The sequence below is a fragment of the Cannabis sativa genome, chromosome 3 (genome assembly GCF_029168945.1).
Source record: "Cannabis sativa cultivar Pink pepper isolate KNU-18-1 chromosome 3, ASM2916894v1, whole genome shotgun sequence".
Taxonomy (NCBI): Eukaryota; Viridiplantae; Streptophyta; class Magnoliopsida; order Rosales; family Cannabaceae; genus Cannabis; species Cannabis sativa.
In genome coordinates, this window is record NC_083603.1 from 22,269,235 (window position 1) to 22,281,968 (window position 12,734).

The following is a 12,734-nucleotide window of genomic DNA, read 5'->3' on the forward strand; positions in this document are numbered from 1 at the left end:
TTTATTCATTTACTTTTTATTGTCTCATACAGCGGTAACTGCGGGATGTACGTGATAGAGCACATCGAGCATAGTATGCTGGAGACTACGTTTGATAATGTGCACGATGAGAATATGAAGCAATTTAGAGAGCGGTGGTGTGTAGATTTGTTTTACCAGAATTTAGCATGAACAAATGTTTTTTTTATTTGGTATTTATTAAGATAACAATGTAAATGGTTTTTTTTTATTGGTATGTTTATGTTTTTTGAAGAGTTCATACAAATTTTACGCCTTTCTTTCGTGCAACAAATTATAATAATTATGTAAACATAAAATATCACAAATTCTAATGTTTAAAATAGTCCAACATTAATTCAATAACAATACATAATAGTCCAACCCATCACGATACAAATAAACTAAAAATTTATGTTAAACCTCGGTAGGTGCAAGTGCTTCTGTTGTGTCCCGTGGCACCGCACTTGCTACATTTTCGTGATTTGATAATCCTTTCACCATTACAAGCAGTTCGGTTGTTCTTAATTCTTCCAACCTTTTGCTTCTTGGGTCGCCCTACTGGTTGCTTCTCAACAGGCACTCCAACTGTCATGTTCTTTATGTCATCAGGTAATTCCCAATCATCCTCGTCACCAACTGGCATAATTGTTCCTTCGTATGTTCTCCTCCAATATTCTGTTGTGTAATATGGTGAGCATAGTGTGTACACGCTAATACTTCGCTCCTGAGATGCAGCACATGCATGAGGACAAGGAAACTTCATGCATTGGAACAAGCCGCAAGTGCAACTCTTTTCCTGCAAGTCCACTACGCCACCGGTGAGAACTGTTCTTCCAGGGTGAACCTGCAACGTGTAAGGCCCGCATGAGTCAACGTTCAAAAACCGACCTTTTTCAAAATGCAATGCCAAGTCCTCCTCCATTTCTGGTGCTAGGGGTTTCGTCCACTTGTCAGCTTTTTCTTTTCGTGAAGCAAACCACTTCTGGACTTTGGACCTCAGGAATGCTACAGCAGCAGTGATCGGGAAGCCTCTTGCATCCTTAGTTGTGTTGTTGAAGCTCTCAGCCCAGTTGCTCGTCATTACATTGTAACGTACCCCTGGAATGTACGACTGGACCCATTTTTCAAATCCGATTTCCTCAAGATATTTTGCAACCGCTGGATTCATGGCCCGAATGTTCTCAAATTCTCTGTGAAACTCTGATCTTGAATACGTGTACGCACACGTGTAAATGTGATTCGTGAAGACGTCAGTCTTGAACTTGTGGTTGACGTTCATAATAATGTGGTGGTAGCATGCACCGTGGTGTGCATCAGGGAACACGATATCCAAAGCACGAACAATACTTTGATGCCTATCCGAAACAAAAGCTAAGTTCTCAACATCACCAATCGTTTCTTTCAATTTTCTCATAAAATAGGTCCAGGAATTGTGGTTTTCACTGTCAACTATAGCAAAAGCTATCGGAAAGATATGACTCCCTGCATCCAAAGCCACTGCACACAACATTTGCCCACCATACCTAGTCTTCAAGAAAGACCCATCAACGCATATAACAGGTCGACAAAACTTAAAACCCCGAATAGAAGGACCCAGAGAGAAGAAACAATACTTGAAGCGACCATCTTCTACCACAAAATCCGTGATGGTACCTGGATTCCGCAACTGTAGCATGTGCAAGTAACTAGGTAATAAAGAGTACGAATCTTCAGGTGTACCCCGAGTCAGGTGTATTGCCTTCTCTCTGCACCTCCATGCCTTTTCGTAACTCATTTGGATCCCGTAATCCTTGTGCATACTTTTTCTTATATCAGAGGGCAACTGATCCGAGCCGTCAGTTGTGAACTTATCCTTAATTAGATGGGCAACTATTACAGGTGATGCTTGACGGTTATCTTTTCCTCGAAGATCAAGGGAACATGTATGTACATTATGAAATGTACTCACCTCAAACATGTTAGAAAGTACGTTCTTCTTCGCTCTTAATCTCCACCCACAATACGTATCCTTACATGTGACGTACCAAATATCAGTACCGGACTTCCTAACGTAGTAGTCAAACCCTTTCTTCATTGCATACAGGCCAACAACCATCTTTAAATGCTTTTTGTCTCTAAAAAACTTTCCCACATGTAACTCCCCGCCTGGTGTGCCACCCGTAGATATATAATGACTATGATCCTCGATGTCTTCTCTTGTATACATTTTCTCCTTGAATTTACCGTAACTTGTCGAAGAAGAAAATGGATCGCTCCATCCAGTCACATTGGTACCTCGAGCATCAGTAGGACCACTAATATCATTGGTCTCTCTACCATTATTAGGACTGTCTTGTCAGTAGTTCCTCTAGCATGACTGGTTTCGCCTGGACGACTACTACTAGTACCAGGTGTTTGACAATTTTCTCTACGGGGCATTCTTTTCCGTGTCGGTGGCCTCGGTGGTATTTGGTACGATAGTGGAGTCAAGTTCAAAGGTACAGCAGCAGGGGCCTCTGCACCTTGGTCGTCTCTTACGCCATCATTGCCCTCAACATAACATTCAGGGTCTGGACCATTAAAAAAACCATCGATGAACGACATTTGTGCTACAATATCAGCACTCGGCATCATATTGTTTAATTCAGGTAATACATCTGCAACCAACACCTCTGGATTTGTTTCTGCACCAACAAAACTCCCAACCTCGCTACGATTATCCTTAACAAAACTTGGTGTGGGACTAGGATCGACGCAAACATTCTTCTTTAACAAAGTCACAAACAAAGGAATAAATTCATCTGGCTTCTTCGCAAGTGTAGATAAAAAGTACTTTGCACGCTTATCATTTCGAATAACTTCAGGAGGATACTCATAGCCTTTCCTGTACTTGTAATTTACTTCCAATTTCAAGTCATACTCCGCTTTGTCAACATCCAGTTCTTCGTACAAAACATCAACCAAACCTGAGTAGCTTAGGTTCGGATCAATGTCAATTGTCAAAGCGGCACTCCCTTTATAAATCCAATCTCTACCATCAAGCTCCCAAACACCATTATACATAACATACGCATTAACAGTTGAATCTGTCACAAACATTTAAAAAAACACAGTTATAATTTACAACAAAAATCTCACCGAAAAAAATCTTAATTAATCATTAATAACAAAACAATAATACTTAATTGATAATAAAATAATAATTCATAATAATTCATAATTCATAATAAAACAATAATTAATAATTCATAATAAAAAAGATTTAATAATTAAAAAATAATTATTAATTGATAATAAAATATAATTAATAATTATTACTCAAACCATAAAAAATAAACAATAATTAATAATAATTCATAATTTATAGTTAATAAAATAACTAAAAAAAAAAATTCTTAAATTATTAACTAAAATAATAATTAATAACTAATAATGATTAATAAAAAAATAACTAATAACACAAATAATAAATCAATATAAAATAAATTAATAATAATAAATAAACAATAATAATAGATTACAAAAATAAACAATAATTAATAATAATTCATAATATATTAAAAAAATAATAATTAATAATAATTAATAATAATTAATAATAATAAATAAAAAATAATAATAGATTAAAAAAATAAACAATAATTAATAATAATTCATAATTTATAGTTAATAAAATAACTAAAAAAAATAATAATTCTTAAAACATTAACTAAAATAATAATTAATAACTAATAATGATTAATAAAATAATAACTAATAACACAAATAATAAATCAATATAAAATAAATTAATAATAATAAATAAAAAATAATAATAGATTACAAAAATAAAAAAAAATCCCGTAGGGTCCGATTGGTCCGACCATCGGACCCCACAAGGATGGATCGGACCTTGTATTAAAAAATAAATAAAAAAAAAATTATTTGGGCCGGACCATCGGACCCCTATGGGGACCATCGGACCCTTGTTCCAAAAAATAAAAAAAAAATAAGAAAAACACATCGGACCCGAGGAGGGTCCGACCATCGGACCCAGTGGTGGACCATCGGACCCATCGGGTCTTCGCCCCTGCCAACAAATTTTCTCCCACGTCGGGCCACCCTTCGGGCCAGCATCGGGCCCGACGAAAAAAAATGCAGAAAAACAGCAAAATCCCAGTTTTCACATGCAGCAAAAATTATAACAGAAAAAATAACAAAATAACAGCAACAATCCACAGATCAATCATCAAACACAACATTCTTAATTAAAAATGACAACAACAAACAAGATTTAGAAAAAAAAAAAATTAATTACTTACCCATTGATGGAGCTTGTATGTGTTCTTGCTTCTAATGTGGTGGATTAGTGTGGTAGCTTGTAGTGTGGAAAGTTGTAGCTTTTAGTGATGAGTGAAGAGAAAAAAAAAATTTTGGTGGTTGTGGAAGCTTTCGGGTGGAATGTTTGTTGAATTGATGAGAAAAAGGTTGGAGTGGGTAGATGTAGGTGGGGAGGGTATTATGGGAAAAATACAAAAAGTGTCATATAAAATTAATTATATATAGTTTTAGTTTAGGGGAATAATATATGGGTTATTTAAGCATGGAAATTCAAATTTCCTTACACAATTGAGACATAAAGTAAATAAAACAAAAGGGCTATTTACAAAAATATGGGAAAATAATGATATATTTTGATATATATGGCATAAAAACTTAATTACACTAAATATGACATTTTTTTAAAAAAAAACTTACAAATATGGGAAAAAGTCATGAGGAATGCCATCAAAAACTTTAAATTTGTGTTTCTTTTTATTGATTTTTTTTTAAAGAATAAAACACTAAAATAAATAAAAAAAATGATCTCAACTGTAAATATTGTTTTTTTTTACAGAAATTAAACTTGTTTTTTTATTTAAACTATTGTTTATTTTTTTATTAAAAACTAATTATTTCATTAAAAGCAGCAGAAAAAAATCCAGTTTCATCAACATCATCTAGAAAAAAAAAAACTATATAAAAAATTATAATCTAAAAATAATACAAGCTTTAAAAATCAGTTTCATCAACATTGAAAGAAACTAATAATTTCATTAAAAGAATAAAAAAATAGTTTTATTATGTTATTACAATTTTTTTTTATTTTAAGTTACTTTTTTATTATTTTATTTCTAGGTTCAAAACTTATACTTATATTTTGTTTTTAAATTATTGGTATGCATGGTGTGTTGTTTTGATTATATTTGTGATTAGTATTTTTTTTTTTGTATTTTTGTGTGTGCATTTTTTTTATATGATTGTCTAATGAACTTGTTTTAGTTTACTTTATAATTAACATTTATATTTTGTTATGATTTTTTATAACGTCAAAACTGGTTTCACAGGTTTTAACTATTCTGTAATGGGATTGCTCCATTCTTATGATACTATTGTATATTTTTTAGTTTGTATAAAACCAGTTTTATTATTGTATGATAATTGAACAATAATTTTTATTTTATTTTAAATAATCAGTTTCTGACACACATATTATTTTATTATTTTCAGAATTGGTTTTTTTAAGTAACTAGTTTTTATAACTGGTAAAAGCTTAGTTATTAGGCATTGTGTATTTTTTATTATGTTATTGATGAAACTATTTTTTTTTGTCCCTTTTAATGAAATAATTAGTTTCTTTTAATATTGATGAAACTAATTTTTAAAGTTAGTATTATTTTTAGATTGTAATTTTTTTCATTATCTTGTTGATGAAACTATTTTTTTATTCTTTTAATGAAATTATGAGTTTCAATGTTGATGCAACTAGTTTTAAAAATTTGTATTCTTTTTACATTATGATTTTTTATATTGTTTTTTTTTTTTTTTAGGATGATGTTGATGAAACTAGTTTTTTTTTTACTGTTTTTAATGAAATAATTAGTTTTTAACAAAAAAAAAAAAAGATAGTAGTTTAAATAAAAAAAAAAACAAGTTTAATTTCTGTAAAAAAAAATGAGATACAAAAATGTATACTTATTATATATATATACAAAGAGAAAAAAAGTTTAAAAAAAAAAAAAGAGACACAAAGAGAAATTAGAAAAAAAAAATTAAAAAAAAAATATAAAGAGAGAAGAGAAAGAAAGAAAAAAAAAGTCAGCAACTGACTTAAAAGATGAAAAGAAGAAAGAGAGTCAAAATTAACTAAAAAAATATATTAAAAAAAACAAAAAAAAAAAAAAAAAGCTTTTTGAAGCTTTAATAAGTAAAAAAGTAAAAAAGAAAAAAAAAATTAAGAAAAGTATAAATATACAAATTTCCTTTTCAAATTATAAATGTAATGTTTGAAAAAAAAAGTTAGTATTTGGTGTAAATTTTCTAAATAGAAAGAAACCCTAAAATGTAAATGTAAAATAAACTAAAAAAAAAAAATAAAACTAATTAATCTAGAAACAAAAACATGAAATATGAGTTTGGATAATAGGTTTACAAAAATATGGGATATCAAATACCATAAAAAATCTTAAATGTAAAAAAATGCCATAGAAGAGTGACAAACCTATAAATGCCATATTTTTGTAACTTTTTTTTTTTTTTTTAATAAAATCTCATATTTCATGTAATTTTCACAAAATAAAATAAGTGTTAGTCCCTTTTTTGTTGCCAAGTTTTTTTTCTTTTGGTAACTTTTGGTTTTTTACCTATCTTCTCAAGAGCGTTATTTGAATGTGAAGAACCACCACTAATGTTCTTATTATTTGTGTTTACACTTTTTATTGTTATATCAATTTCACTGGCAATATAATTTTTCTCCTTACTTTCAACTCTTTCTGCTTTCAAATATGCATCGACATCATCCAAGAGCCTTTTAAAGACCTCCTTAACAAGTTTATAGGCTTTTTTTTACTTTCTTATGCTCTTGTTACAATATGATTGCAAGATCTAGACAAATCTTGGTAACACATTGCTAAACATGTCTTAGAATTATCTCTATCTATAATTTGAGATGTACTACATGTAACTCCCATCTTTGCATGTTTTTTGTTCATCTCTTTAAAATATATTGATAAGATATTCTTACAACATTACGAAAAGAAAATACTTTAAGAATATATGAACATAGTATATCTACAAACTCAAAATTCTTGCAGCTACACATTGATATATTAACTAATGAGTCATATTAAACCATGTGATGAAAATACTTACCATTAGGAGTAAGCTTATACTCTGTTATTGTTTCTTTCTCGGTACAAATTTTCATAGCACAATTGTAAGCTTTATAAAAATTCAACCTCAAATATTCTTAATATAATATTAGTCGTGAAATTCAATTGTTTTACTAAGAAAGAATTAACAAAACAAAATAACTATACTTTGAAAACATAAGCAATTTAATTAGTATATAATATTAATTTAATTAATAGATAATTATATAAGTACATGTGATTTTTTGTTATTTGAGCAAAGGAATAGAAAAAAAAATGTCAGTTTAAAAGGAAATATAAAAGACTAATAGTTGATATTAATATTAAATTAAAAATACAAAGTTTGTTTAAAAAAATTATAAAATTTAACAGTTGGAGAGAGAATAATATTTTGGTTATTAATTTATTATTATTTTTATTGGAGAGATAAAATAGTATTAATTAGTTAGAGAGAGAATTGAGTAATTGTTAATGGATGCTATGGTTAACTACTTTGATAAAATGGCTTGAAATTATTGGTGGCACAAAGTGAAAATTATAAGAAATTGGGGAGAGCAGATTTTTTTATTTATTTTTTATTTCAAGTAATACATCAATAGCTAGCTATAGTTATAGATACAAAACTACAAAGAACTTACCAAACACAATATTGTAATTACATAGTACAGTACCCTGATAAATATACCCATATATGATAGTTTCCTAGAAATTATTTCCTTTGTTGGGATTGTTGTCTAAATTGACTTTTCATTTTAGTTGGGGGTGGTTAAATTGAAAGTTTATCTTATTTACAAGGGCCCATTGTTTGGTTGGGACCATCATAACATTATTAATCATTATGCATGAGGGACCAGTGGGTTGGTGACAACAACTGAAAATGCCCTTCTTTCCTAGTTTCCCCACTAACCAAGTCAATGAGAACAATACATGTACCCTTCTTCTTGCTCTTTTCCTATTTTTATATTAGAGTAATAAAACACATCATTTGACTTGACCAAACTATAACCTTTACGTACCCATTTCTTTAATAATAGAAGATTAATTATCAATTATAATGATAGGATAATAAGCCGGTGTTAGGTTTAGTTGCATTTCTTTTGACTAGCTATTTGCATTTCTATTTCTTTTATTCATTTCCAAATCCCACTAAGAACATCAAAACAATCTCAACCATTGATTTCTACCAGGTTACATCATGGCAGAGCCTATATACCAACCAAACTCTTTCACTGAGTAGTCATTTATGCGTACGTACCACCTAGGGTCCACTTGGCACCTACCAACCTCTTTCTCTTTATCTTCAGCCATCGTCTTTGACAAGGCCCGCTTTCTCTCTCTCTTCGCGCAACCCCACCTTCAAGGCATCTATATATAAGACCTTCATACCTTCTCCATACAATTCAAACCAAATCCCATACTTTCAAAATCTATTTCTTCTTTATCTCTCCTAACACTCTCTAGCAATACACTTCAGTAATACTATTTGATAAATATATAAAGATTCTTACTTTTCTGTACTACAAATGGAGAGTTTCTGCAAGAGTAAGCCAGCACCCATCGTCTCTAATGACCCACTCAACTGGGGTGCTGCAGCAGAGTCCATGACTGGCAGTCACTTGGACGAAGTCAAGAGAATGGTGGCGGAGTACCGGAAACCAATCGTCCGTCTTGGTGGTGAGACTCTCACTATTGCGCAAGTGGCTGCCATTGCTGCCGGCGGTGACGTCGACGGCGTTAAGGTAGAACTTTCTGAGTCGTCGAGGGCTGGAGTTAAGGCTAGTAGTGATTGGGTTATGGAGAGTATGAACAAAGGCACAGACAGCTATGGTGTAACCACTGGCTTCGGTGCCACCTCACACAGGAGAACCAAACAAGGCGGTGCCCTTCAGAAGGAGCTAATCAGGTAATTATTAATATAACACTTTATTATTATATATGTAATTTGACAGAACATGGTATCTATAATTAAAATTGGATTAGAAAGACAAATTCAAGATTGCAGTGATTAATCTATCTCTAAATTTTATTGTTTTGCAGATTCTTGAATGCTGGAATATTTGGAAACGGAACAGAGTCATGCCATACTCTTTCTCGCTCATCTGCAAGAGCAGGTTTGCTTGTTAGGATTAACACTCTTCTTCAAGGGTACTCTGGCATTAGATTTGAGATCTTAGAAGCCATGGCCAAGCTTCTCAACAACAATGTTACGCCATGCTTGCCATTGCGTGGAACAATCACAGCATCTGGTGACCTTGTGCCTCTGTCGTACATTGCCGGTTTGCTCACTGGCAGACCTAATTCCAAGGCAGTCGGACCCAACGGTGAGCTCCTTACCGCAGAGGAAGCTTTCAAAGTAGCTGGAATCGATTCTGACTTCTTTGAGTTACAGCCAAAAGAAGGGCTTGCTCTTGTTAACGGTACTGCTGTTGGTTCAGCTGTGGCCTCTACTGTTCTTTTTGAGACCAACATTCTTGTTGTATTGGCCGAAGTCTTGTCGGCAATATTTGCAGAAGTAATGAATGGTAAGCCTGAGTTCACTGATCACTTGACTCACAAGTTGAAGCACCACCCAGGTCAAATTGAAGCTGCAGCCATTATGGAACATATTTTGGATGGCAGCTCTTATATTAAAGATGCTCAGAAACTTCACGAGATGGATCCTCTTCAAAAGCCAAAACAGGATCGCTACGCACTTAGAACTTCACCCCAATGGCTTGGACCAATGATAGAAGTGATTAGATTCTCAACCAAGTCAATTGAAAGAGAAATTAACTCAGTGAACGACAACCCTTTGATTGACGTTTCGAGGAACAAGGCTATTCATGGTGGCAACTTCCAAGGGACACCAATTGGAGTTTCCATGGACAATACCCGCTTGGCTGTTGCTGCAATTGGTAAGCTCATGTTTGCCCAATTTTCTGAGCTTGTGAATGACTTTTACAACAATGGTCTCCCTTCAAATCTATCTGGTGGCCGCAATCCAAGTTTGGATTATGGTTTTAAAGGAGCTGAAATTGCCATGGCCTCCTATTGTTCTGAGCTCCAATATCTTGCTAATCCAGTGACTAGCCATGTTCAGAGTGCAGAACAACATAATCAAGATGTGAACTCTCTAGGATTGATATCTTCAAGAAAAACTGCAGAGGCTATTGATATTCTCAAGCTCATGTCTACAACATTTTTGGTAGCTCTTTGCCAGGCCATCGACTTGAGACATTTAGAAGAAAATTTAAGGCACACAGTTAAGAAAACTGTGAGTCAAGTTGCTAAAAGAGTGTTGACAACTAGCGCAAGTGGCGAGCTCCACCCATCAAGATTTTGCGAGAAGGAGCTGCTAAAAGTTGTAGATAGGGAATATATCTTCACATACATTGATGATCCTTGCAGTGCTACTTATCCATTGATGCAAAAACTAAGACAAGTACTAGTAGAACAAGCTTTGGGTAATGGTGAAAGTGAGAAAAATCCAAACACTTCAATCTTCCAAAAGATTGGAGATTTTGAGGATGAATTAAAAATCTTTTTGCCTAAAGAGATTGAGAGTGCGAGGATTGTTATCGAAAGTGGGAATGCACATATATCAAACAAGATTAAAGAGTGCAGGTCTTATCCGTTGTACAAGTTTGTGAGAGATGATTTGGAGACTGGGTTGCTTACTGGAGAGCATGTTAGATCACCTGGAGAAGAGTTTGACAAGGTATTCACTGCAATGTGTCAAGGAAAAATCATCGATCCAATGCTTGAATGTCTCAGTAACTGGAATGGTGCCCCTCTTCCAATCTGTTAGTTGTCTTAATAATTTTTTTTTCTCTTTTTGCATTTTAGTGTCACTTATCCTTTAAGTCTTTGTTGTAAAATTATTCTTTGTAAGATGTGATGCAACTTTGTATTCTTACTTTTATGGTATTTAAATAAAACACTATTTTTGAATACCAATTCTTACAGATTTCATATTTTTTTTATTTAACTATTCTATAGAATTTTTTTTACATCTAATTAAGCAACAAAAATTGATAAATTCTAAAATAAAATACTGGAATAGTTATATATAAAGGAAAGAATGTCCATTCACGAGGATATAATACCAGTCAAAATTTTATAAGGTAACCTTACTCAATCTCTCTAAAGCACCCAACATAAATCATAATAATATAGCATATGAAACAATATCCTAAAGCCCTGAATGGCAGATATTTTTTTTTTTTAATAAAAACTATGGAATAGAAAATCAAGTGATATTCTCCTTTAAAAAAAAAACAAAATAAGATTTGACTGTAGGAGTGTGCAGAAAGTCATCCGATCCAATTACAATCGGCCAATCCAATAGAATTGGATATCCAATCATAATTGGATCGGATCGGACGTAAATTTTGAAAATTTAATCGGATCGGATCGATTGTTGTATGGGATATCTTATCCAATAGATAACTGACCAAATCGATCCAATTATCATGAAATGGTCATCCAATTATATTTATATATTTTTAAATTATACTTATAATTTTATATATTTAATATATTTTATTTAAAAATATATATTAATTGATTTAAAATACATTTAAGACATGAGATTAAAGAAAAAAATCTTTAAATCTAAAATATTAATTCTCATCTTCTTAAACGTTAATAAAATTGTCAATGTGTATTGAATAAATTTTATTTTTTAGCAGTTTTATTATGAGATTATGAGAATTAGGTTGGACTAAAGTAATGTTTATTATGGTATGTTGAATTATTAAGTTTTAAATTATGTTCATATATATTTTAATGAAATCAATTTAAATAGTAGCTAAAATAGATTTGATAGATCCAATCCAATCTAATAGAAAACTAGTCAATATAGCCAATGGTTAGCGTAAAGAATCGATTTTGACAGAGTCAAAAGATATATATATATATATATAATAATAAATAAATAATAACAATAATATATATGTATACATAAATGTATATAAAAAAAAACCCCTCAAAGATCTCTCTCTCTCTCTCTCTCTCTCTCTCTCTCTCTCTCTCTCTCTCTCTCTCTCTCTCTCTCTCTCTCTCTCTCTCTTCAGACCAACCATAAGAAAAAAAAAACCCACAAACCCATCACCGGCATAGCCCTGGCAACCATTCTTCGGCTACCGTCTAGCCCCACACACTGGACCATTCGAATCCCCAAGTGTGGGAGACCTCACACTACTACAATTTTACGTTTTAGTGATACTATTTAGTGACATGCAATTTTGTGCATGTCACTATAGAGTTGAGAGTGATTTTTAGTGACATGCACAATTAGACTCTAATCAATCTTTGTTCATCTCCTACAATGTGGGTCACTAAACATTTGAAGTGTCACTAAAGAGTGAAATCTATTTTTTTTTTAATTTTTATTAAATGAAAAATACTGAGTTATAGAGATGCGCCATGCGGGACTGCAAAAACATATCCCAACATACATGGAGTGTCACTAAAGCTAATTTATAAATTTAAATATTATTTATTTTATTTATTTATATTAAATATAGCCCACAGCCCAAGGTGGGCTGACCATAATAACAATTAAATTTTATTTTTTTCTCCAACAATATAAAATGTTTTTTTTTT

General features: G+C 31.9%; 1 protein-coding gene across 1 annotated transcript; it reads left to right on the plus strand.

The window, feature by feature from the left end:
• Positions 1–8,536: 8,536 nt before the first annotated feature.
• On the plus strand, positions 8,537–11,084 carry LOC115709383 (phenylalanine ammonia-lyase). Its single transcript, XM_030637471.2, has 2 exons — positions 8,537–9,051; positions 9,186–11,084. The coding sequence occupies exons 1-2, from the start codon at positions 8,672–8,674 to the stop codon at positions 10,933–10,935; spliced, it is 2,130 nt and encodes a 709-aa protein (XP_030493331.2). The 5' UTR covers positions 8,537–8,671; the 3' UTR covers positions 10,936–11,084.
• The last annotated feature ends 1,650 nt before the right edge of the window (positions 11,085–12,734 follow it).